Consider the following 27,574-nt stretch of genomic DNA (forward strand, 5'->3'; position numbering starts at 1 on the left):
TACGAGAAATAGATTTACCGGTGAGTAAAATCTTATTTTCTCTGACGTCCTAAGTGGATGCTGGGACTCCGTAAGGACTATGGGGATTATACCAAAGCTCCCAAACGGGCGGGAGAGTGCGGATGACTCTGCAGCACCGAATGAGCAAACTCTAGGTCCTCCTCAGTCAGGGTATCAAACTTGTAGACTCTTGCAAAAATGTTTGAACCCGACCAAGTAACAGCTCGGCAAAGTTGTAAAGCCGAGACCCCTCGGGTAGCCGCCCAAGAAGAGCCCACTTTCCTCGTGGAATGGGCTTTTACAGATTTAGGGTGCGGCAGTCCAGCCGCAGGATGTGCAAGTTGAATCGTGCTACAGATCCAGCGAGCAATAGTCTGCTTAGAAGCAGGAGCACCCAGCTTGTTGGGTGCATACAAGATAAATAGCGAGTCAGTTTTCCTGACTCCAGCCGTCCTGGAAACATATACTTTTCAGGGCCCTGACTACGTCCAGTAACTTGGAATCCTCCAAGTCCCAAGTAGCCGCAGGCCCCACAATAGGTTGGTTCACATGAAAACTGATACCACCTTAGGAAGGAATTGGGAACGAGTCCTCAATTCCGCCTTATCCATATAAAATACAGATAAGGGCATTTGTATGACAAAGCCGCCAATTCTGATACACGCCTGGCCGACGCCAAGGCCCACAGCATGACCACTTTCCACGTGAGGTATTGTAGCTCCACGGATTTAAGTGGCTCAACCCAATGTGACTTCAGGAAATCCAACACCACGTTGAGATCCCACGGTGCCACTTGAGGCACAAACAGAGGCTGACTATGCAGCACTCCCTTAACAAAAGTCTAAACTTCAGGCAGTGAAGCCAGTTCTAGTTTGGAAGAAAATCGATAAAGCCGAAATCTGGACCTTAATGGAACCCAATTTTAGGCCCATAGTCACCTCTGACTGTAGGAAGTGCAGAAATCGACCTAGCTGAAATTCCTCCTTTGGGGCCTTCCTGGCCTCACAGCACGCAACATATTTCTGCCATATGCGGTGATAATGGTTTGCGTTCACTTCTTTCCCAGCTTTAAATAGCGTAGGGATAACTTCCTCCGGAATGCCCTTTTCCTTCAGGATCCGGCGTTCAACCGCCATGCCGTCAAACACAGCCGCGGTACGTCTTGGAACAGACAGGCCCCCTGCTGCAGCAGGTCCTGTCTGAGCGGCAGAGGCCATGGGTCCTCTGAGATCATTTCTTGGAGTTCTGGGTACCAAGCTCTTCTTGGCCAACCCGGAACAATGAGTATAGTTCTTACTCCTCTCCTTCTTCTTATTCTCATTACCCTGGGTAAGAGAGGCAGAGAAGGGAACATATGCACCGACTGGTACACCCACGGTGTTACCAGAGCGTCCACAGCTATCGCCTGAGGGTCCCTTGACCTGGCGCAATATCTTTGTAGCTTTTTGTTGAGGCGGGACGCCATCATGTCCACCTGTGGCCTTTCCCAACGGTGTACAATCATTTGGAAGACTTCTGGATGAAGTCCCCACTCTCCCGGGTGGAGGTCGTGTCTTCTGAGAAAGTCTGCTTCTCAGTTGTCCACTCCGGGAATGAACACTGCTGACAGTGCTAACACATGATTTTCCGCCCATCGGAGAATCCTTGTGGCTTCTGCCATCGCCATCCTGCTTCTTGTGCCGCCCTGTCGGTTTACATGAGCGACCGCCGTGATGTTGTCTGACTGGATCAGCACCGGCCGGTGTTGAAGCAGGGGTCTAGCCTGACTTAGGGCATTGTAAATGGCCCTTAGTTCCAGAATTTTTATGTGTAGGGAAGTCTCCTGACTTTTCCATAGCCTTGGAAGTTTCTTCCCTGTGTGACTGCCCCCCAGCCTCGAAGGCTGGCATCAGTGTTCACCAGGGCCCAGTCCTGTATGCCGAATCTGCGGCCCCCTAGAAGATGAGCACTCTGCAGCCACCACAACAGCGACACCCTGGCCCTTGGAGACAGGGTTAACCGCCGATGCATCTGAAGATGCGACCCGGACCACTTGTCCAACAGATCCCACTGGAAGATCCTTGCATGGGACCTGGCGAATGGAATTTCTTCGTAAGAAGAATCTTTCCCAGGGCTCGCGTGCATTGATGCACCGACACCTGTATTTGTATTAGGAGGTCTCTGTCTAGAGACGACAACTCCTTGGACTTCTCCTCCGGGAGAAACCCTTTTTATCCTGTACTGTGTCCAGAACCATACCCAGGAACAGTAGACGCGTCGTAGGAACCAGCTGAGACTTTGGAATGTTCAGAATCCAGCCGTGCTGTTGTAGCACTTCCCGAGATAGTGCTACTCCGCCTAACAACTGCTCCCTGGACCTCGCCTTTATAAGGAGATCGCCCAAGTACGGGATAATTATTTCGGCCATTACCTTGGTAAATACCTCGGTGCCAGGGACAGACCAACGGCAACGTCTGGAATTGGTAATGACAATCCTGTACCACAATTTTGAGGTACTCCTGGTGAAGAGGGTAAATAGGGACATGCAGGTAAGCACCCTTGATGTCCAGTGATACCATGAAATTCTCCAGGCTTGCAATAATCGCCCTGAGCGATTCCATTTTGAACTTGAACCTTCGTATATAAGTGTTCAAGGATTTCAATTTTAGAATGGGTCTCACCGAACCGTCTGGTTTCGGTACCACAACATTTTGGAATAGTAACCCCGGCCTTGTTGACGGAGGGGTACCTTGATTTCACCTGCTGGAAGTACAGCTTGTGAATTGCCGCCAGTACTACCTTTCTCTGAGGGCAGCAGGCAAGGCTGATGTGAGGTAACGGCGAGGGGGAGTCGCCTCGAACTCCAGCCTGTATCCCTGTGATACTACTTGCAGAACCTAGGGATCCACCTGTGGGCAAGCCCACTGGTCCCTGAAGTTCCCGAGACGCGCCCCCACCGCACCTGTCTCCACCTGTGGAGCCCCAGCGTCATGCGGTGGACTCAGAGGAAGCGGGGGAAGATTTTTGATCCTGGGAACTGGCTGTCTGGTGCAGCTTTTTCCTTCTTCCCTTGTCTCTGTGCAGAAAGGAAGCGCCTTTGATCCGCTTGCTTTTCTGAAGCCGAAAGGACTGTACCTGAAAATACGGTGCTTTCTTAGGCTGTGAGGAAACCTGAGGTAAAAAATTTTCTTCCCAGCTGTTGCTGTGGATACGAGGTCCCAGAGACCATCCCCAAACAATTCCTCACCCTTATAAAGGCAGAATCTCCATGTGCCTTTTACAGGCAGCATCACCTGTCCACTGCCGGGTTTCTAATACCCTCCTGGCAGAATGGACATTGCATTAATTCTGGATGCCAGCCGGCAAATATCCCTCTGTGCATCCTTCATATATAAGACGACGTCTTTAATATGCTCTATGTTAGCAAAATATTATCCCTGTCTAGGGTATTAATATTATCTGACAGGGTATCAGACCACGCTGCAGCAGCACTATTTATGCTGAGGCAATTGCAGGTCTCAGTATAGAACCTGAGTGTGTATATACAGACTTCAGGATAGCCTCCTGCTTTTTATCAGCAATCTCCTTTAAGGTGGCCGTATCCTAAGACGGCAGTGCCACCTTTTTTGACAAACGTGTGAGCGCCTTATCCACCCTAGGGGATATCTCCCAACGTGACCTATCCTCTGGCGGGAAAGGGTACGCCATCAGTAACTTTTTAGAAATTACCAGTTTCTTATCGGGGGAACCCACGCTTCTTTACACACTTCATTCACTCATCTGATGGGGGAACAAAACACTGGCTGCTTTTTCTCCCCAAGAATAAAACCCCTTTTATGTGGTACTTGGGTTCATGTCAGAAATGTGTAACACATTTTTCATTGCCGAGATCATGTAACGGATGTTCCTAGTGGATTGTGTATATATCTCAACCTCGTCGACACTGGAGTCAGACTCCGTGTCGACATCTGTGTCTGCCATCTGAGGTAACGGGCGTTTTTTGAGCCCCTGATGGCCTTTGAGACGCCTGGACAGGCGCGGGCTGAGAAGCCGGCTGTCCCACAGCTGTTACGTCATCCAGCCTTTTATGTAAGGAGTTGACATTGTCGGTTAATACCTTCCACCTATCCATCCACTCTGGTGTCGGCCCCACAGGGGGCGACATCCCATTTAGCGGCCTCTGCTCCGCCTCCACGTAACCTTCCTCATCCAACATGTCGACACCGCCGTACCGACACACCGCACACACACAGGGAATGCTCTGACTGAGGACAGGACCCCACAAAGTCCTTTGGGGAGACAGAGAGAGAGAGTATGCCAGCACACACCAGAGCGCTATATAATGCAGGGATTAACACTATAACTAAGTGATTTTTCCCCCAATAGCTGCTTGTATACATATTATTGCGCCTAAATTTAGTGCCCCCCCCTCTCTTTTTAACCCCTTGAGCCTGAAAACTACAGGGGAGAGCCTGGGGAGCTGTCTTCCAGCTGCACTGTGAAGAAAAAATGGCGCCAGTGTGCTGAGGGAGATAGCCCCGCCCCTTTTTCGGCTGACTTTTCTCCCGCTTTTTTATGGATTCTGGCAGGGGTAATTTATCACATATATAGCCCTGGGACTATATATTGTGATGATTTGCCGGCCAAGGTGTCTTATATTGCCCTCAGGGCGCCCCCCCCCCCAGCGCCCTGCACCCATCAGTGACCGGAGTGTGAGGTGTGCATGAGGAGCAATGGCGCACAGCTGCAGTGCTGTGCGCTACCTTGTTGAAGACAGAAGTCTTCTGCCGCCGATTTTCCGGAACACTTCTTGCTTCTGGCTCTGTAAGGGGGCTGGCGGCGCGGCTCCGGGAACGAACACCAAGGTCGGGTCCTGCGGTCGATCCCTCTGGAGCTAATGGTGTCCAGTAGCCTAAGAAGCCCAAACTACCACCTGTTAGGTAGGTTCGCTTCTTCTCCCCTTAGTCCCTCGCTGCAGTGAGTCTGTTGCCAGCAGATCTCACTGTAAAATAAAAAACCTAAATATACTTTTTTTTTTCTAGGAGCTCAGGAGAGCCCCGTGTGTGCATCCAGCTCAGCCGGGCACAAGATTCTAACTGAGGTCTGGAGGAGGGTCATAGTGGGAGGAGCCAGTGCACACCAGGTAGTCCTAAAGCTTTCTTTAGTTGTGCCCTGTCTCCTGCGGAGCCGCTATTCCCCATGGTCCTTACGGAGTCCCCAGCATCCACTTAGGACGTCAGAGAAAAAATATATCAAAATGTATTCACAAATAGATTTAAAAGCAGAAGAACATACGCACATAAAAAATAAATACATCAGCTGACAACTAAATCCCGGGATGGTGGAAAAATCAGATTGCACGGGAGTTTGCAAGGTGATTGACAGGAGGCGGCCGTTTGTGGGTGGTAAATGTCCGTTTTCTGGGAGTGTCAGGAAAAACGCAGGCGTGCCTAAGCGTTTTCAGGGAGGGTGTCGGACATCGGCTCCAGCCCCGATCAGCCTGTTCTCATCGCAATGTAGGAGTAAGTCCTGGGCTGCGCAGACTGCACACAGTGAATTTTTGCAGCTTGGCGTACACATGAGATCACACACTTGCATGGCGAATTTACACTCCCCCTGGGGCCAGCGACTATCTGAACACAGGACAGCAAAGTTTGCAGCCCAGCGATCAGGTCTGAATCACCCCCTTAGTGGAAATTTTTGCGCACTGGTGATACTAGTTTTCCTGCTAGGCTGTTTCAGCAGGGCGCATCGCCCTTCTCAATTTTAAATTGACAAAATGTGAGCTGCCCCTATGGTGGCACCCCGCTGAAGCAGTCCTGCAGGTGGGAAAATTTACGGTTTAGCAATCACCGCCAATGTATAGATGCGCGTGCCATTTATTCACAGTGAGGGGAGTGCTTGGGGGCCAGAATCTTTATAAGTGCTGGGCACACCACCAAGAGTGACAATTATTAGGCCACACCGCTCCCTTATTGGCCGTGCTCCTATCAGTTTCACCCAAAAGCGCCCTGCCTGCTGTTCACTCTAGAGTGAAAACTAGTGATATTTATATAATATTATTAGATTCTTAACACGTTTCCTCAGCGATAGTCTCTAATTATAAGTTGCCACACTTATTTTTATGTAAAATGTAAAAATTTACAGAATAATTAGGTTCCTATTTCAACCAAGTACAGGATTAATCTTTAGGGACATATTTACTAAAGTGCAGGCTTTTGAAGTGGAGATATTGCCCAGAACAACCAGACTACTTATTTATCTAGCACCTTCTAGAACAGGCATTCCCAACCACGGTCCTCAAGGCACACCAACAGTGCAGGTGTTAATGATATCCAGGCTGCAGCACAGGTGGTTATATCAAAATAACTGAGCTACTAAGTAAGTCACCTGTGCTGAAGCCTGGATATATCACTAAAACCGGCACTGTTAGTGTGCCTTGAGGACCGCGGTTGGGAACGCCTGTTCTAGAAGATAATAGCCAGAATCTGATTGGTTGCTATGGCAACATCTCCACTTCTAAAACCCGCATATAGTAAATATATCTAACAATCTTGTTCATTTATTCAGGATAAAGAAATATGACGTGTGTCAATCCCAACACAATCTACATTTTGCAAGCATGAACCGACACCAGGTAAATCTAGTGCAGGATATAAAAGTTAGACTTCTTTTAGATGGAAAATTAGTGTGAAGACAGGCAATACCACAGCATTCTTGCAGTTACTAATGCAGCTACATACGTAACACAGTTTGCTTGCACTCATTGGATTAGGAAGCGCTCAACCATTTTATAAAAGGTATTTCAGAAGAAATTAAGAATGACTTACATGTGGAAGAAGATGTAAAAATGCATCACCACTTAAAGTGCCAACTGCCAGTGCCACCAGGAAACTTAACAAAAATTTGAAGAAGACTCTGTTCATCAGAGGAACCAAGATGATACCCAGCAATGAGAGCACGCTTATGATAGTGATGGCTATAAAGCCACCAATCCACGCTGTCAAAAATGGTAAAGAAAATTATATTATTCATTGATAGTTTATATTCAGATTTCAAAAAAACATATAATCGGTCCATGTATAAGTACCCTCAGCAGATATACGTTCACATTAGTTAAAATAACTTAATGCAGAGGTTCCCAAACGTGGTCCTCAAGGCACCTCTACTGTCCTGGTTTTAAATGCATACATGCTTGGCCACAGGTGACTTAATTAGCACCTTAATCAATTTAATTTAATTTGTGCCGAGCCATGGCTATACCTAAAACCTGGACTGTTGGGGTGCCTTGAGGACCGCGTTTGGGAACCTCTGACTTAATGTTGTGTGTGTGTTGGTGTGTATATGGATGTATGCATGGGGCAGGGATTTCAAATAGAAGAGCATTTGACCGCTTGATGTGCGGTGAACACAGATTGCATGGTACTGCAGCTGTCAATAAGCAGTCTTAACACAAAAGTTGTCGAAAGCACAGACTCAAACTTCTCCTGTTGTAGTACAACAATGGGTGCGGAGGATAGCTATCATTTTAATAGTGCCTGCAGTTGTTCTTTAAGAGATTGTTCTTTATCTCTGCAAAATATACCTTCGGTGGCTCGCAAAGAAAGCAATTCAAACAGATGCGTCCTCATACACCTATCCTTTTAGCGCCATAAGAGAGATACCTGGCATGACGGACACTGCCACAGGCAGCAATTCCAGTGCTGGAGTACTTTTTCTCAGTGTTCTAAGTAGCTAATAGTGTACTAAGTACTGTAGAAGATTAAGCAGAATGATGCATGGCACAAGTCACTCGTATAGAAACTCCGGGCCTGATTCAGACCCGATCGCTGCTGTGCGTTTTTGCACAGCGATCATCAGGTCATAACTGCACATATGTATGCACCACAATGCGCACGCGTGTCGGACAACAACAAAGGGCATTGCCAGTCAGCGACAGGATGGCGCGAAAATGTAATTCACACGGGCGTTCGCAAGGTTATTGACAGGAAGAGGCTGTTTGTGAGCGGTAACTGACCATTTATGGTCTGGAAAAACTCAGGTGTGCCTAAGCACTTTCAGGGAGGGTGTCTGATGTCAGCTCTGGCCCCGAACAGCCTGTTCTCATTGCACTGTAGTAGTAAGTCCTGGGCAGCGCAGAGACTACACAGTGGATTTTTGCAGCTCGGACTACACATGCGATCGTACACTTTCACAACGAATTTACACTCCCCCTGAAAAAAAACAAGGCTATTTTTCTTCCGGAACGCCGTTCCTGAAGGTGATCTTCAAAATGGCGTCACCTGGAACGGCATTCCGTAACATTCTGGCCATTGCCCCATTAAAATTTGGGAGGGTGGGTGCGGGCATCAGTAAGTATAGCGCTAGTCCCTCGCAGCCCCCGTAGTGGATTGAGACGCGCAGGGAGCTGCCGAAGCGCTTCCTTCTATAACAGCGTCAAAAAACCCACCAAAAATAACCGCCGCCGAGGAGACAGGGGCCACATTTGACCTCTAGCGCCTGTCTCCTGGGCGGCGGACATTTTAAGAGGTTTTTATATTTTATACAGCGCTTCCGCAGCTCCCTGCGCTTCTCAATCTACTGCGGGGGCTGCTGGGGACTAGCGATCTACTTACTGATGCCCGCACCCACTCTCTCAAACTTTAATGGGGCAGCAGCCAGGACGTTTACTGGGGCTGCGGGGGCTATACTCACAGTCGGCACCCCCCCTCACCCCTGACAACACACATAAGTCCCCTGGCAACGCGAATGAAACCCAGAGCATGAAACCCCTGACAACGTGCACGAATCCCTTCGCAACGAGTATGAGACCCCTGACAACAGGCAGGTAATTTTAAAAAAATTAGAAGCCTGAGTGGTATAATTTGTAAGGGGAATAAAATGGTGTCAGGGCCATAACGGTGTGGGGCATAAAATGGTGTCAGGGGCGTTACGGAGTGCGGCATAACGGGCGTTGCGGCATTGTGTAATGGGCATTACCGTAAGGAGGAAAAATTACAAAATGTTAGGGACATAAATCAGGATATTTTTTTTTCTGTGGTAGGCAATGTCTGGGCGTGTGGGTTGCAAAACTGGGGTAAAAAGGTAGTCTTTTCCTGCAAGGCCATGCCCCTTGCAGCAAAGCCACACCCCTTTTTGCGGAAAATAATTTTTCCTTGCAAAGGAGCCCCACACACACACACACTGTAGCTCCTCCCACACTGCCGACAGCTCCGCCCACCACTGCCCACCCACGGGTGTTCCTTAACCTATTTTTCTGCAAAAATAGCACTCTGTAAAACTGTCGGGACTTGTTGCAGAACCCCTTGGATACACCCGTATGGACTAATTAGACATTTGGAAGTTTTCAGTTAGCTTAATTGGAACGATAAATTTGTCATTTTTGGGGTGAAAAAAAACATAAATAAATGGACTCAAATTACTCCAAAATCAACTTTTTCGTTTGTTTGTGCACCCCAAAATAATGAAGGTATTCATTTCAATGGAAAATTGCTTTTCATCATTACAAAAAAAAAAAAAAAAGTCACCTCAAATTACACCCAAATCACCTTTTTTACTTTTTCATTTAATTCCTTTGTAAGTAAATGAAATTCCTAAACTTTTTACATGCTGTTTTTTTGTTGTTGTTTTTTTACATTAAATTCACAAATTAGCCATTTGACACCTTTAAGTGTCCGGTACTTTCATTATACCCACTAACAGCCTTCTATATGGTCCTACCACTTTCTGGGGGTCCATGAAAGTCTCCCCAGTTTTTCCTGCTTCTTTCACACAGTTGGTTTTTGGACAAATTTTGCACAACCTATCTCCCTGTGAGTAGTGCGGAATGCACATTTCAATTAGAAATGCCAAATCTTGGGTGTGTGCATGTAGGCAAAGTGTGCAAGTTTAACTTCTGTAAACCCGCACCTAAATGAATTCCCCCTCATAAAGCCCTAACCAATCAGCTTCTAACTCATTTACAGGCTGTGCTTGAAGATATACTGTAAGGACCTGACTGGTTAGTGCTATAGTTCTCTCCATTTTAACTCTCTCCATCTCTCCCTATATGTGAAAAACCTAGATAATTGTTAAATTACCATGTCAGAATACAGCCTGAGAGAGAAAATAAGTGCTCTAGCATAGAGACAGTGTCTGTACTTACCGATTTTCATTGAATATACAACCTGGCTACTTCCTGCCATCGATTCTTTATGAACATGAATCACACAAGATTTCCTGTCAATCTGATTAATTATTGCTGGACAAATGTAGGCAAACTCTTCCGCACCAAGATGCATGTGCATGTCCATGCCATGCCACATCAGCAGTCTCGAGGCATTTAAACACTGCAATTGAATAACAAATGATATTTACATTACAAACAATTAAATCTGTAGACATGGAAATGAAAAAAAACATCCCCTTTATTGTATAGCTTCTGGCAGTGTTGTCATAGAAACTAATACATTATATAAACCCAATAAATGGGGAGATTCAGAGATGGATGCTAACAATGCTAAAATAAGAATTTACTTACCGATAATTCTATTTCTCGTAGTCCGTAGTGGATGCTGGGGACTCCGTAAGGACCAAGGGGGAATAGCGGCTCCGCAGGAGACTGGGCACAAAAGTAAAGCTTTAGAACTACCTGGTGTGCACTGGCTCCTCCCCCCATGACCCTCCTCCAAGCCTCAGTTAGGATACTGTGCCCGGACGAGCGTACACAATAAGGAAGGATTTTGAATCCCGGGTAAGACTCATACCAGCCACACCAATCACACCGTACAACCTGTGATCTGAACCCAGTTAACAGCATGATAACAGAGGAGCCTCTAGAAAAGATGGCTCACTACAGCAATAACCCGATTTTTTGGTAACAATAACTATGTACCAGTATTGCAGACAATCCGCACTTGGGATGGGCGCCCAGCATCCACTACGGACTACGAGAAATAGAATTATCGGTAAGTAAATTCTTATTTTCTCTAACGTCCTAAGTGGATGCTGGGGACTCCGTAAGGACCATGGGGATTATACCAAAGCTCCCAAACGGGCGGGAGAGTGCGGATGACTCTGCAGCACCAAATGAGAGAACTCCCGGTCCTCCTCAGCCAGGGTATCAAATTTGTAGAATTTTACAAACGTATTTGCTCCTGACCAAGTAGCTGCTCGGCAAAGTTGTAAAGCCGAGACCACTCGGGCAGCCGCCCAAGATGAGCCCACCTTCCTTGTGGAATGGGCTTTTACAGATTTTGGCTGTGGCAGGCCTGCCACAGAATGTGCAAGCTGAATTGTACTACAAATCCAACGAGCAATAGTCTGCTTAGAAGCAGGAGCACCCAGCTTGTTGGGTGCATACAGAATAAACAACGAGTCAGATTTTCTGACTCCAGCCGTCCTGGAAACCTATATTTCCAGGGCTCTGACAACGTCTAGCAACTTGGAGTCCTCCAAGTCCCTAGTAGCCGCAGGCACCACAATAGGTTGATTCAGGTGAAACGCTGAAAACCACCTTAGGGAGAAACTGAGGACAAGTCCTCAATTCCGCCCTGTCCGAATGGAAAATCAGATGAGGGCTTTTACAGGATAAAGCCGCCAATTCTGACACGCATCTGGCCCAGGCCAGAGCCAACAGCATGACCACTTTCCATGTGAGATATTTTAACTCCACATATTTAAGTGGTTCAAACCAATGTGACTTTTGGAACCCAAAAACTACATTTAGATCCCAAGGTGCCACTGGAGGCACAAAAGGAGGCTGTATATACAGTACCCCTTTCACAAACGTCTGAACTTCAGGGACTGAAGCTAGTTCTTTTTGGAAGAAAATTGACAGACCCGAAATTTGAACCTTAATGGACCACCATTTCAGGCCCATAGACACTCCTGTTTGCAGGAAATGTAGGAATCGACCTAGTTGAAAATTCCTCCGTCGGGGCCTTACTGGCCTCGCACCACGCAACATATTTTCGCCAAATGCGGTGATAATGTTTTGCGGTTATATCTTTCCTGGCTTTGATCAGGATAGGGATGACTTCATCCGGAATGCCTTTTTCCTTCAGGATCCGGCGTTCAACCGCCCTGCCGTTAAACGCAGCCGCGGTAAGTCTTGGAACAGACAGGGTCCTTGCTGGAGCAGGTCCCTTCTTAGAGGTAGAGGCCACGGATCCTCCGTGAGCATCTCTTGAAGTTCCGGTTACCAAGTCCTTCTTGGCCAATCCGGAGCCACGAATATAGTGCTTACTCCTCTCCATCTTATAATTCTCAGTACCTTGGTTATGAGAGGCAGAGGAGGGAACACATACACTGACTGGTACACCCACTGTGTTACCAGAGCGTCTACAGCTATTGCCTGAGGGTCCCTTGACCTGGTGCAATACTTGTCGAGTTTTACAAACATGTGGAAGACTTCTGGGTGAAGTCCCCACTCTCCCGGGTGGAGGTCGTGTCTGCTGAGGAAGTCTGCTTCCCAGTTGTCCACTCCCAGAATGAATACTGCTGACAGTGCTATCACATGATTTTCCGCCCAGCGAAGAATCCTTGCAGCTTCTGCCATTGCCCTTCTGCTTCTTGAGTCACCCTGTCTGTTTACGTGGGTGACTGCCGTGATGTTGTCCGAATGGATCAACTCCGGGTGACCTTGAAGCAGAGGTCTTGCTGAGCTTAGAGCATTGTAAATGGCCCTTAGCTTCAGGATATTTATGTGAAGTGATGTCTCCAGGCTTGACCATAAGCTCTGGAAATTCCTTCCCTGTGTGACTGCTCCCCAGCCTCGCAGGCTGGTATCCGTGGTCACCAGGACCCAGTCCTGAATGTGCGGCCCTCTAGAAGATGAGCACTCTGCAACCACCACAGGAGAGACACCCTTGTGCTTGGTGACAGGGTTATCCGCTGATGCATCTGAAGATGTGACCCAGACCATTTGTCCAGCAGGTCCCACTGGAAAGTTCTTGCGTGGAATCTGCCGCATGGGATTGCTTCATAGGAAGCCACTATTTTTTTCAGAACCATCTCATTGATGTACTGAGACTTGGCTCGGTTATAGGAGGTTCCCGACTAGCTCGGATAACTCCCTGACTTTCTCCTACGGGAGAAACACCTTTTTCTGAACTGTGTCCAGGATCATCCCTAAGAACAGAAGACGAGTCGTCGGAATCTTTTAGCTGCGATTTTGGAATATTGAGAATCCAATCGTGCTGCCGCAACACTACCTGAGATAGTGCTACACCGACCTCCAACTGTTCCCTGGGATCTTGCCCTTATCAGGGAATCGTCCAAGTAAGGGATAACTAAAATTCCCTTCCTTTGAAGGAGTATCATCATTTCGGCCATTACCTTGGTAAAGACCCGGGGTGCCGTGTACCATCCATACGGCAGCGTCTGAAACGGATAGTGACAGTTCTGTACCATAAACCTGAGGTACCCTTGGTGAGAAGGGTAAATTGGGACATGAAGGTAAGCATCCTTGATGTACCGAGACATCATGTAGTCCTCTTCTTCCAGGTTCGCAATCACTGCTCTGAGTGACTCAATCTTGAATTTGAACCTCTGTATGTAAGTGTTCAAAGATTTTAGATTTAGAATCGGTCTCACCGAGCCGTCCGGCTTCGGTACCACTACAGTGTGGAATAATAAGAATTTACTTACCGATAATTCTATTTCTCGGAGTCCGTAGTGGATGCTGGGGTTCCTGAAAGGACCATGGGGAATAGCGGCTCCGCAGGAGACAGGGCACAAAAAGTAAAGCTTTAGGATCAGGTGGTGTGCACTGGCTCCTCCCCCTATGACCCTCCTCCAAGCCTCAGTTAGGATACTGTGCCCGGACGAGCGTACACAATAAGGAAGGATTTTGAATCCCGGGTAAGACTCATACCAGCCACACCAATCACACTGTACAACCTGTGATCTGAACCCAGTTAACAGTATGATAACAGCGGAGCCTCTGAAAAGATGGCTCACAACAATAATAACCCGATTTTTGTAACTATGTACAAGTATTGCAGATAATCCGCACTAGGGATGGGCGCCCAGCATCCACTACGGACTCCGAGAAATAGAATTATCGGTAAGTAAATTCTTATTTTCTCTATCGTCCTAGTGGATGCTGGGGTTCCTGAAAGGACCATGGGGATAATACCAAAGCTCCCAAACGGGCGGGAGAGTGCGGATGACTCTGCAGCACCGAATGAGAGAACTCCAGGTCATCCTTAGCCAGGGTATCAAATTTGTAGGATTTTACCAACGTGTTTGCCCCTGACTAAATAGCCGCTCGGCAAAGTTGTAAAGCCGAGACCCCTCGGGCAGCCGCCCAAGATAAGCCCACCTTCCTTGTGGAATGGGCATTTACATATTTTGGCTGTGGCAGGCCTGCCACAGAATGTGCAAGCTGAATTGTATTACACATCCAACTAGCAATAGTCTGCTTAGAAGCAAGAGCACCCAGTTTGTTGGGTGCATACAGGATAACAGCAAGTCAGTTTTCCTGACTCCAGCCGTCCTGGAACCTATATTTACAGGGCCCTGACAACATCTAGCAACCTGGAGTCCTCCAAGTCCCTAGTAGGCGCAAGGCACCAAAATAAGCTGGTTCAGGTGAAACACTGACACCACCTTAGGGAGAGAACTGGGGACGAGTCCGCAGCTCTGCCCTGTCCAAATGGACAACCAGATATGGGCTTTTTTGAGAAAAAAACCACCAATTTGACACTCGCCTGGTCCAGGCCAGGGCCAAGAGCATGGTCACTTTTCATGTGAGATGCTTCAAATCCACAGATTTGACTGGTTTAAACCAATGTGATTTGAGGAATCCCAGAACTACGTTGAGATCCCACAGTGCCACTGGAGGCACAAAAGGGGGTTGTATATGCAATACTCCCTTGACAAACTTCTGGACTTCAGGAACTGAAGCCACTTCTTTCTGGAAGAAAATCGACAGGGCCGAAATTTGAACCTTAATGGACCCCAATTTGAGGCCCATAGACACTCCTGTTTGCAGGAAATGCAGGAATCGACAGAGTTGAAATTTCTTCGTGGGGCCTTTCTGGCCTCACACCACGCAACATATTTTTGCCACATGTGGTGATAATGTTGTGCGGTCACCTCCTTTCTGGCTTTGACCAGGGTAGGAATGACCTCTTCCGGAATGCCTTTTTCCCTTAGGATCCGGCGTTCCACCGCCATGCCGTCAAACGCAGCTGCGGTAAGTCTTGGAAAAGACATGGTACTTGCTGAAACAAGTCCCTTCTTAGCGGCAGAGGCCATAAGTCCTCTGTGAGCATCTCTTGAAGTTCCGGGTACCAAGTCCTTCTTGGCCAATCCGGAGCCATGAGTATAGTTCTTACTCCTCTACGTCTTATAAGTCTCAGTACCTTAGGTATGAGAAGCAGAGGATGGAACACATACACCGACTGGTACATCCATGGTGTTACCAGAACGTCCACAGCTATTGCCTGAGGGTCTCTTAACCTGGCGCAATACCTGTCCCGATTTTTGTTCAGACGGGACGCCATCATGTCCACCTTTGGTATTTCCCAACGGTTTACAATCATGTGGAAAACTTCCCGATGAAGATTCCATTCTGCCGGGTGGAGGTCGTGCCTGCTGAGGAAGTCTGCTTCCCAGTTTCCATTCCCGGAATGAAACACTGCTGACAGTGCTATCACATGATTTTCCGCCCAGCGAAAAGTCCTTGCAGTTTTTGCCATTGCCCTCCTGCTTCTTGTGCCGCCCTGTCTATTTACGTGGGCGACTGCCGTGATGTTTTTCCCACTGGATCAATACCGGCTGACCTTGAAGCAGAGGTCTTGCTAAGCTTAGAGTATTATAAATTTACCCTTAGCTCCAGTATATTTATGTGGAGAAAAGTCTCAAGACTTGATCACACTCCCTGGAAATTTTTTCCTTGTGTGACTGCTCCCCAGCCTCTCGGGCTGGCCTCCGTGGTCACCAGCATCCAATCCTGAATGCCGAATCTGCGGCCCTCTAGAAGATGAGCACTCTGCAACCACCACAGGAGAGACACCCTTGTCCTTGGATATAGGGTTATCCGCTGATGCATCTGAAGATGCGATCCGGACCATTTGTCCAGCAGATCCCACTGAAAAATTCTTGCGTGAAATCTGCCGAATGGAATTGCTTCGTAGGAAGTCACCATCTTTACCAGGACCCTTGTGCAATGATGCACTGATTTTAGGAGGTTCCTGACTAGCTCGGATAACTCCCTGGCTTTCTCTTCCGGGAGAAACACCTTTTTCTGGACTGTGTCCAGAATCATCCCTAGGCACAGCAGACTTGTCGTCGGGATCAGCTGCGATTTTGGAATATTTAGAATCCACCCGTGCTGTTGTAGCAGTATCCGAGATAGTGCTACTCCGACCTCCAACTGTTCCCTGGACTTTGCCCTTATCAGGAGATCGTCCAAGTAAGGGATAATTAAGACGCCTTTTCTTCGAAGAAGAATCATCATTTCGGCCATTACCTTGGTAAAGACCCGGGGTGCCGTGGACAATCCAAACGGCAGCGTCTGAAACTGATAGTGACAGTTCTGTACCACGAACCTGAGGTACCCTTAGTGAGAAGGGCAAATTTTGGACATGGAGGTAAGCATCCCTGATGTCTCGGGACACTATATAGTCCCCTTCTTCCTGGTTCGTTATCACTGCTCTGAGTGACTCCATCTTGATTTGAACCTTTGTAAGTGTTCAAATTTTTTTAGATTTAGAATAGGTCTCACCTAGCCTTCTGGCTTCAGTACCACAATATAATGTGGAATAATACCCCTTTTCTTGTTGTAGGAGGGGTAATTTGATTATCACCTGCTGGGAATACAGCTTGTGAATTGTTTCCCATACTGCCTCCTTGTCGGAGGGAGACCTTGGTAAACCAGACTTCAGGAGCCTGCGAAGGGGAAACGTCTCGACATTCCAATCTGTACCCCTGGGATACTACATGTAGGATCCAGGGGTCCTGTACGGTCCCAGCGTCATGCTGAGAGCTTGGCAGAAGCGGTGGAACGCTTCTGTTCCTGGGAATGGGCTGCCTGCTGCAGTCTTCTTCCCTTTCCTCTATCCCTGGGCAGATATGACTCTTATAGGGACGAAAGGACTGAGGCTGAAAAGACGGTGTCTTTTTCTGCAGAGATGTGACTTAGGGTAAAAACGGTGGATTTTCCAGCAGTTGCCGTGGCCACCAGGTCCGATGGACCGACCCCAAATAACTCCTCTTCCTTTATACGGCAATACACCTTTGTGCCGTTTGGAATCTGCATCACCTGACCACTGTCGTGTCCATAAACATCTTCTGGCAGATATGGACATCGCACTTACTCTTGATGCCAGAGTGCAAATATCCCTCTGTGCATCTCGCATATATAGAAAATGCATCCTTTAAATGCTCTATAGTCAATAAAATACTGTCCCTGTCAAGGGTATCAATATTTTTAGTCAGGGAATCCGACCAAGCCACCCCAGCTCTGCACATCCAGGCTGAGGCGATCGCTGGTCGCAGTATAACACCAGTATGTGTGTATATACTTTTTATGATATTTTCCAGCCTCCTGTCAGCTGGCTCCTTGAGGACGGCCCTATCTATAGACGGTACCGCCACTTGTTTTGATAAGCGTGTGAGCGCCTTATCCACCCTAAGGGGTGTTTCCCAACGCGCCCTAACTTCTGGCGGGAAAGGGTATACCGCCCATAATTTTCTATCGGGGGGAACCCACGCATCATCACACACTTCATTTAATTTATCTGATTCAGGAAAAACTACGGTAGTTTTTTCACATCCCACATAATACCCTCTTTTGTGGTACTTGTAGTATCAGAAATATGTAACACCTCCTTCATTGCCCTTAACGTGTGGCCCTAATAAGGAATACGTTTGTTTATTCACCGTCGACACTGGATTCAGTGTCCGTGTCTGTGTCTACCGACTAAAGTAAACGGGCGTTTTAAAACCCCTGACGGTGTTTCTGAGACGTCTGGACCGGTACTAATTGTTTGTCGGCCGTCTCATGTCGTCAACCGACCTTGCAGCGTGTTGACATTATCACGTAATTCCCTAAATAAGCCATCCATTCCGGTGTCGACTCCCTAGAGAGTGACATCACCATTACAGGCAATTGCTCCGCCTCCTCACCAACATCGTCCTCATACATGTCGACACACACGTACCGACACACAGCACACACACAGGGAATGCTCTGATAGAGGACAGGACCCACTAGCCCTTTGGAGAGACAGAGGGAGAGTTTGCCAGCACACACCAAAAACGCTATAATTATATAGGGACAACCTTATATAAGTGTTTTCCCTTATAGCATCTTTTATATATTTCTAACGCCAAATTAGTGCCCCCCCTCTCTGTTTTAACCCTGTTTCTGTAGTGCAGTGCAGGGGAGAGCCTGGGAGCCTTCCCTCCAGTCTTTCTGTGAGGGAAAATGGCGCTGTGTGCTGAGGAGATAGGCCCCGCCCCTTTTTCGGCGGGCTCGTCTCCCGCTCTTTAATGGATTCTGGCAGGGGTTAAATATCTCCATATAGCCCCCGGAGGCTATATGTGAGGTATTTTTAGCCAAAAAAGGTTTTCATTTGCCTCCCAGGGCGCCCCCCTCCCAGCGCCCTGCACCCTCAGTGACTGCCGTGTGAAGTGTGCTGAGAGGAAATGGCGCACAGCTGCAGTGCTGTGCGCTACCTTAAGAAGACTGAGGAGTCTTCTGCCGCCGATTCTGGACCTCTTCTCGTTTCAGCATCTGCAAGGGGGCCGGCGGCGAGGCTCCGGTGACCATCCAGGCTGTACCTGTGATCGTCCCTCTGGAGCTAATGTCCAGTAGCCAAAGAAGCCAATCCATCCTGCACGCAGGTGAGTTCACTTCTTCTCCCCTAAGTCCCTCGTTGCAGTGATCCTGTTGCCAGCAGGACTCACTGTAAAATAAAAAACCTAAGCTAAACTTTTCTAAGCAGCTCTTTAGGAGAGCCACCTAGATTGCACCCTTCTCGGCCGGGCACAAAAATCTAACTGAGGCTTGGAGGAGGGTCATAGGGGGAGGAGCCAGTGCACACCACCTGATCCTAAAGCTTTACTTTTTGTGCCCTGTCTCCTGCGGAGCCGCTATTCCCCATGGTCCTTTCAGGAACCCCAGCATCCACTAGGACGATAGAGAAAATACCCCGTTCCCTGTTGCAGGAGGGGTACCTTGATTATCACCTGCTGGGAATACAGCTTGTGAATGGCTTCCAAAACTGTCTCCCTGTCAGAAGGAGACATCGGTAAAGCCGACTTTAGGAAACGGCGAGGGGGAGACGTCTCGAATTCCAATTTGTACCCCTGAGATATCACCTGAAGGATCCAGGGGTCTACTTGCGAGTGAGCCCACTGCGCGCTGAAATTCATTGAGACGGGCCCCCACCGTGCCTGATTCTGCTTGTAAAGCCCCAGCGTCATACTGAGGGCTTGGCAGAGGCGGGAGAGGGTTTCTGTTCCTGGGAACTGGCTGATTTCTGCAGCCTTTTTCCTCTCCCTCTGTCACGGGGCAGAAATGAGGAACCTTTTGCCCGCTTGCCCACGAAAAGACTGCGCCTGGTAATACGGCGTCTTCTCATGTTGAGAGGCGACCTGGGGTACAAACGTGGATTTCCCAGCTGTTGCCGTGGCCACCAGGTCTGAAAGACCGACCCCAAATAACTCCTCCCCTTAATAAGGCAATACTTCCAAATGCCGTTTGGAATCCGCATCACCTGACCACTGTCGTGTCCATAACCCTCTACTGGTAGAAATGGACAACGCACTTAGACTTGATGCCAGTCGGCAAATATTCCGCTGTGCATCACGCATATATAGAAATGCATCTTTTAAATGCTCTATAGGCAATAATATACTGTCCCTGTCTAGGGTATCAATATTTTCAGTCAGGGAATCCGACCACGCCAACCCAGCACTGCACATCCAGGCTGAGGCGATTGCTGGTCGCAGTATAACACCAGTATGTGTGTAAATATTTTTTAGGATGCCCTCCTGCTTTCTATCAGCAGGATCCTTAAGGGCGGCCATCTCAGGAGAGGGTAGAGCCCTTGTTCTTACAAGCGTGTGAGCGCTTTATCCACCCTAGGGGGTGTTTCCCAATGCACCCTAACCTCTGGCGGGAAAGGATATAATGCCAATAACATTTTAGAAATTATCAGTTATCGGGGGAAAACCACGCATCATCACACACCTCATTTAATTTCTCAGATTCAGGAAAACTACAGGTAGTTTTTCCTCACCGAACATAATACCCCTTTTTGGTGGTACTCGTATTATCAGAAATGTGTAAAACATTTTTCATTGCCTCAATCATGTAACGTGTGGCCCTACTGGAAGTCACATTTGTCTCTTCACCGTCGACACTGGAGTCAGTATCCGTGTCGGCGTCTATATCTGCCATCTGAGGTAACGGGCGCTTTAGAGCCCCTGACGGCCTATGAGACGTCTGGACAGGCACAAGCTGAGTAGCCGGCTGTCTCATGTCAACCACTGTCTTTTATACAGAGCTGACACTGTTACGTAATTCCTTCCAACAGTTCATCCACTCAGGTGTCGACCCCCTAGGGGGTGACATCACTATTACAGGCAATCTGCTCCGTCTCCACATCATTTTTCTCCTCATACATGTCGACACAAACGTACAGACATACAGCACACACACAGGGAATGCTCTGATAGAGGACAGGACCCCACTAGCCCTTTGGGGAGACAGAGGGAGAGTTTGCCAGCACACACCAGAGCGCTATATATATACATACAGGGATAACCTTATATAAGTGTTTTTCCCCTTATAGCTGCTGTATCTTTAATACTGCGCGTAATTAGTGCCCCCCTTCTCTTTTTTAACCCTTTCTGTAGTGTAGTGACTGCAGGGGAGAGCCAGGGAGCTTCCCTCCAACGGAGCTGTGAGGGAAAATGGCGCCAGTGTGCTGAGGAGATAAGGCTGCCGATAAGGGGGCGGAGCCTATCTCCCGTTTTTCTATGTATTCTGGCAGGGGTTAAATTCATCCATATAGCCCAGGAGCTATATGTGATGCATTTTTTGCCATCCAAGGTGTTTTTATTGCGTCTCAGGGCGCCCCCCCCCCCAGCGCCCTGCGCTCTCAGTGACCGGAGTGTGAAGTGTGCTGAGAGCAATGGCGCACAGCTGCAGTGCTGTGCGCTACCTTGTTGAAGACAGGACGTCTTCTGCCGCCGATTTTCCGGACCTCTTCTGTCTTCTGGCTCTGTAAGGGGGCCGGCGGCGCGGCTCTGGGACCCATCCATGGCTGGGCCTGTGATCGTCCCTCTGGAGCTAATGTCCAGTAGCCTAAGAAGCCCAATCCACTCTGCACGCAGGTGAGTTCGCTTCTTCTCCCCTTAGTCCCTCGATGCAGTGAGCCTGTTGCCAGCAGGTCTCACTGAAAATAAAAAACCTAAAACTAAACTTTTCACTAAGCAGCTCAGGAGAGCCACCTAGTGTGCACCCTTCTCGTTCGGGCACAAAAATCTAACTGAGGCTTGGAGGAGGGTCATGGGGGGAGGAGCCAGTGCACACCAGGTAGTTCTAAAGCTTTACTTTTGTGCCCAGTCTCCTGCGGAGCCGCTATTCCCCCTTGGTCCTTACGGAGTCCCCAGCATCCACTTAGGACGTTAGAGAAAATATACTAATGCTGCAGGAGGCATCTTAAGACTAAAGACACCTACTGCCGGCATCGCAAATCCGAGTGCTGTGTCCAAAGATGCAGCATGGTGGCCCATCTAAATAAGCCTATTGCTACTCAAACTGGTCACTTTATCTGCATCACTAGACACAGACATCAGCACGACCAGAAAACGGGTGTGCTGCCTGGTACCACGCCCTCCTCGCCAAGAAACAGTCGCAGCCATCAACCAGGCCGCTGCTCAGGGAACACTGCATGCGATGACCCCGGCCCCCCTGGGCACGAGAACAGGTCCTGCACATGCACAGTCCACCCATCAGCTTAGCTGTACACAAACCATCGGGTTTGCAATCTACTCTAAATCAGGCCCAAAGTCTCAGTTATGCAGGACCTTTGGGTCCTGCCATTCACGTGGATGTGCCATTGACACAAACCACTGACCTACCTAAACATTGCTGCAGCTCAAGCACACCCCTTCATGGCAACGTCATTCCCTGATGGCAGTGGCCTCTTGGATAATGCGCCCTGTCACACTGCAAATACTGTTCAGGAATGATTTAAGGAACATGACAAAGAGTTCAAGTTCTTGATTTGGCCTCCAAACTCTCCAGATTTTGATCTGATTGAGCACTTACGGGATGTACTGGAAAACAAAGTCTGAGCCATGGAGACCCGACCTTGCAACTTACAGGACTTAAGGGATCTGCTGCTAACGTGTTAGTGCCAGATACCACAGGACAACTTCAGAGGTCTTGTGGAGTCCATGCCTTCATGGGTCAGAGCTGTCTCAGCGGCATGAAGGGTACTTACATAATATAAGGCAATTGGTTTTAATGTTATGGCTGATGGGTGTATGTAAAAACAAAAAACAAAAGAGGTTTATTTTTTTTATGTAAACAATTGATGATGCAGTCAAAAATGGCTTATTGACGTCTTGGCAGTATGGCACACTTGTTGCCATAGCAGGATTTATAAGGGAACATCCACCATACGGCATAAGGTATGTAGTAGCAATCATCACCTCTCTTTGGTAAAGTGATTTAAATGCTTGTGGTTTTTAATGTCACAGATTGTATATGCATTTAATCTGCATCTGTGACAAAAAAAAAAAAAAAGCAAAATCTGCAAGTCAAATGTATGTGGAAGCTCAAATGTAAAAGCATCTCATTGAATTTACAGTGGTTAACATACAGTAAATGCCTGACACCACTAGCATTGGCATTTCTATAATGGATGCAATATCCGCACACCTTTTAATACTTACATTTCCGCAATCCTGTGTCAGGCGCTGCAGCCATGGCAAAAATCACAGCCAAAATGAACTGAAAATAGTCTCCGGAGACCTGCGCATGCGCAGTATACTCTGCCACAATGCCGGAGCCTTCTGCGCCGGGATTCAAAGAGGGGGCAGACACCGAATCTGCACAAGGGCCCCCACCTCTATTAAAACGCCCCTGAGCTTGATTCTTGACCAGGGTCCCATCTGTGCAAATGTGAGTGTTTAATCCAGATGCTACAGTGTTACAGAATTTTAAGACTATAAGCTCCAATGGGGCAGGTAAGGTGATGAATTAATATCCTCTTTGTACAGCTTTGCGGTGGAGCCATAGAAAAATAATTTACAATGAGATTCAATTTAATTTCAGTGTTAAGGTGCATACACACAGTGCAATATTTCAGTCAATAGCACTCATTTTACACCTTCTGCGCGATAATGACTAAAATATGCCGCAAACAACGGCCAATGCGCGCTCCCGGGGGTCGTTTACAACTAGGGAGGCTAATTGCGGGATCCTGGGATTTACGGCCGGGATTCAAAGCTCCAATCCCGGGGATTGAGGGAACAGGCGGCCCTTAAGGGCCCTACATGCATGGCGATGTGCCGCCGAGGTGCCAGACGGCCGATACGACCGGCGGGCAACCCGGCGGCAGGGGTAGGGGGCTGGGAGTGAAGTTTCTTCACTCCCCACGGTCACCCGGCTCCATAGCACTGCATTCTAATATGAACGAGATTGTCCATATTGGCCTGCATGCATAAGCGACGGGGCACCAACGATGAACGAGCGCAGTGGCGCGCATCATTCATCGTTGCTGCTCCTCACTGAATGATATGAACGGGTACTCTTTCATTAATGAAGGAGAACGTTCATATCATTCAGTGAAATCTGCCAGTGTGTAGGGACCATTATTTTTTATTTTTTTTTGTTTGTTTTTTAAGCTGGGCAGCGTTGAACATCCTCAAGACGTTCAGCCGCTGCCCACCCCCCTCCTCACCTGCGCAGCGTGATGTGCAGTCACAGGTCACGCTTCGCCATCCACCATCACCGAGAGAGAAACAGATGTTTGCCACCTGCCCGCCTGCATTGTATGGTGAGTTATGTGTGCGGGGTGGGGTGAGGGGGCGGACACATAGGGAAAAGCCAATGCCAGGATTGAAAAACTGGCCCGGGATTCACCTCCCTATTTACAACCCCCTCTGTCAGCCGTACATGCAGGTCAACTTTGGCTATGCCAGCCAAAACCGCATGTACGGGACGGCCATGGCATGAAGTCACTGAGCAATATCATTTGCTGTATAGTTCAGTGTGATCGCAGCAGCAAATTTGTTAGCAGTTGGGCAAAACCATGTGCACTGCAGGGGGGCAGATATAACATGTGCAGAGCGCGTTAGATTTGGGTGGGGTGTGTTCAAACTGAAATCGAAATTGCGGTATAAAAATAAAGCAGCCAGTATTTACCCTGCACAGAAACAAAATAACCCACCCACATCCAACTCTCTCTGCAAATGTTGTATCTGCCACACCTGCAGTGCACATGGTTTTGCCCAACTGTTAACAAATTTGCTGCTGCAATCAATTCTGAGTTACCCCCAATGTCGGGCAACCTGGGAGGGAACACACTGAGCGGTTAAATGTATGAAGCAGTGAAAACAGTGGAGAAGTGAGCCAGTGGAGAAGTTGCCATGGCAACCAATCAGCACTGAGGAAACATTTATAATTTGCATACTATAATAGGATACAGAGCAGCTGATTGGTTGCCATGGGCAACTTCTCCACTCTCATCACTGCCTCATACCTTAACCCACATGAGCGATATCACTCATTGGGGTCGATTCTATTCGGCAACTTAAGAATAGCGCCGGGAATTAGCTCCCGACGCTATTCAATTCAGCTCCAGTTAAGTCGGCGATGTCCCGTTCTCGCCGACTTAACAGGTAGTTTTGTCGGGAGAACGGGCATTCTCCGACTTAACTACCCGCGGCGATGCTGATTCCCGACAGAATCAGCCTCGCGCCGGCCGCGAGGCAGCACTTTTGTCGGGTTTCTTCTCTCATCCCCCGGGGATGAGAGAATTCTCGACAATTGCGGGTCACTAGCAGCTGAATTGAATAGCGTCGGGAGCTAATTCCCAGCGCTATTCTTAAGTTGCCGAATAGAATCGACCCCATTGAGTGTATGGCAGTGTATACCCACCTTAATTTTTCAATTGCATTGATGTGGAGAAATGGAAGAAACATTAAAATTAATTGCCATGCAATACAAGTTATGTCAACATAAAAACGTGTATAATAACCTTTACTTCACAATAATTTTTAATTCCACAGCCATTTGCATGGGTTTAGCTCAGATCACATGCAGCATTACACCGCCAGTGTGTACATAGTTGTGAGAGCGCCTTCTGACCCACATGGCCACTTTCCTTTGTCCCCAGTTACACATGTAGATAGTGCAGGTGTAGTGTATAGGAGTGTGTGCATGTGTAAGGCGAGCTGCGCTACTGCCAGAGGCGCCTCATCCTCACCTCCACCTGCGCCCCATCGGGGTTACTGCTGCCCGCTCTGTCCCCTGCGGCCGGACTCCCATCAGGCTTCTCTGGAGACGTCACATGCCGCCTTCTCCTGCTCTCCTCACAGGCGCCGCTGTGGCCGGGGTGCGGGGTGCTGCTACTGGGATGATGCGGGTGGTGGTGATGATGGTGGGGGTGATCATTATGGGGGTGGTGATCATGATGGGGGTGATGCTGCTGGTGGTGGCCGCCGCGGTGAGTGTGCCGGGATGCGTTTCTTAGCCGCTCTACCCCCAGACTGCGGAGCAGCAGCCGGAAGCCGGATACGGTCAGGCTCTGGTTATTCTCCCCGTAGCGCTGGAAGAGGAGCAGCAGGTTGTGACGCTGCGTCTGTGTCGCCAGAACCGGGTCTATGGCAGGCGGGAGCGGGCTGAAGGCGGACACTTGGCCGTTGCTCGGACTGAACACCTCGGCCCCCTGCGGCGGCAGCGTAACAGTGATGGCGGCCTCGGTGCCGCTGCTCGTGCGGCAGAAAACGGCGGTCACGAGGAAAGCGATCAGCGGCCGCATCCTGCCCCGCGTGCAACAGCCCCCTCTCTCCATCCTCATCCCGAGCGAGCGGTGGCGCTCGGTGACCCGCCCCCCAGTCACTGTGACATCGCCTGGGCCCGGCCCGCTGTCACCGGATAGGGGCAGAGCTACGTTGCTGCTCACGCCCTCAGCTGCAGCCGGGCGGCTCATTCTCTGATGCACTGTACACCCACATCATCATCATCGTCACACCCACACACAGTCACCGCCTCTCAGGACTTATGCTGCACTGTTACAGTCATAGTTGCCAATTCAGCTTATAACAAGCGGAATTGGGCTTGTTTTTTCTTCTGGTTGCTTATTTTTTTGGGTGGTTGCATGTTGCTTGTTTTTGGGCTTATAATTTTTTTTGCTGCTTGTTTTTGGGCTTCTTTTGTTTTTAGGTATCACTGACACCGACTTTCAGAGATAATTAGTCATTCATCCATATAACACAGATCCTCACACAGACATACTGTAGGTGAGACGTTGTGGTTGAATAGAGTCTTAAAGAAATTATGATGAGTCATTCATTATGTCTATTGTTGCCGACTGCCGGTTGTGTGTATTCAGTAGGGCTAATTTGTTTTTAACAATGAGAACAACAAAGACACTGACCAGACACACAACAGTGAAGCAATTTAGGACCACTTTATGTGGTATTCTTTATGTCAGATATGGTTTAAGACGCTTGGGTATTTGTTGCAAGGATTTTAAACCAACTACCAATATGCTTCAGCACTTCAACTCAGGAATGTATAACATGGAAGCTTCTATAGACGATGGAGACAGCTCAGATGAATTTGCTTATATCCATTTTACATAAAACCTTTGTAATTCAGTGTGCTATGGGGGTCATTCCGAGTTGTTCGCTCGGTAAATTTCTTCGCATCGCAACGTTTTTCCGCTTAGTGCGCATGCGCAATGTTCGCACTGCGACTGCGCCAAGTAAATTTGCTATGCAGTTAGGAATTTTACTCACGGCTTTTTCATCGTTCTGGTGATCGTAATGTGATTGACAGGAAGTGGGTGTTTCTGGGCGGAAACTGGCCATTTTATGGGAGTGTGTGAAAAAACGCTACCGTTTCTGGGAAAAACGCGGGAGTGGCTGGAGAAACGGAGGAGTGTCTGGGCGAACGCTGGGTGTGTTTGTGACGTCAAACCAGGAACGACAAGCACTGAACTGATCGCAGATACCGAGTAAGTCTGGAGCTACTCAGAAACTGCTAAGAGAGGTGTAATCGCAATATTGCGAATACGTCGTTCGCAATTTTAAGGTGCTAAGATTCACTCCCAGTAGGCGGCGGCTTAGCGTGAGTAAATCTGCTAAAAACAGCTTGCGAGCGAACAACTCGGAATGACCACCCATGTACTTTACCTCACAGTATGCCATCTGCAATGCACTTTACTTCACACAGTGTGCCATGCACTTTACCTCACACAGTGGGGGTCATTTCGAGTTCGCTCGCTAGCTGCTTTTAGCAGCATTGCACACGCTAGACCGCCGCCCTCTGGGAGTGTATCTTCGCTTAGCAGAATTGCGAACGAAAGATTAGCAGAATTGCGAATAAATAATTCTTAGCAGTTTCTTAATAGCT

At 48.4% G+C, this 27,574-nt stretch overlaps 1 protein-coding gene across 1 annotated transcript in view; it reads right to left on the minus strand.

Moving 5' to 3' along the window:
* Positions 1-26,181, minus strand: part of SLC39A6 (solute carrier family 39 member 6) — a 164,197-nt gene extending 138,016 nt beyond the window's left edge. Inside the window, exons 1-3 of the mRNA XM_063922919.1 lie at positions 25,422-26,181; positions 10,124-10,307; positions 6,810-6,979 (exon numbers count right to left, since the gene is read on the minus strand). Of these exons, the coding sequence (XP_063778989.1) occupies positions 6,810-6,979; positions 10,124-10,307; positions 25,422-26,147 (1,080 nt within the window). The 5' untranslated portion in view covers positions 26,148-26,181. The remainder of the gene's footprint in view (positions 1-6,809; positions 6,980-10,123; positions 10,308-25,421) is intronic.
* Between the last annotated feature and the right edge of the window lie 1,393 nt (positions 26,182-27,574).

The sequence above is a fragment of the Pseudophryne corroboree genome, chromosome 5 (assembly GCF_028390025.1).
Source record: "Pseudophryne corroboree isolate aPseCor3 chromosome 5, aPseCor3.hap2, whole genome shotgun sequence".
Classification (NCBI taxonomy): domain Eukaryota; kingdom Metazoa; phylum Chordata; class Amphibia; order Anura; family Myobatrachidae; genus Pseudophryne; species Pseudophryne corroboree.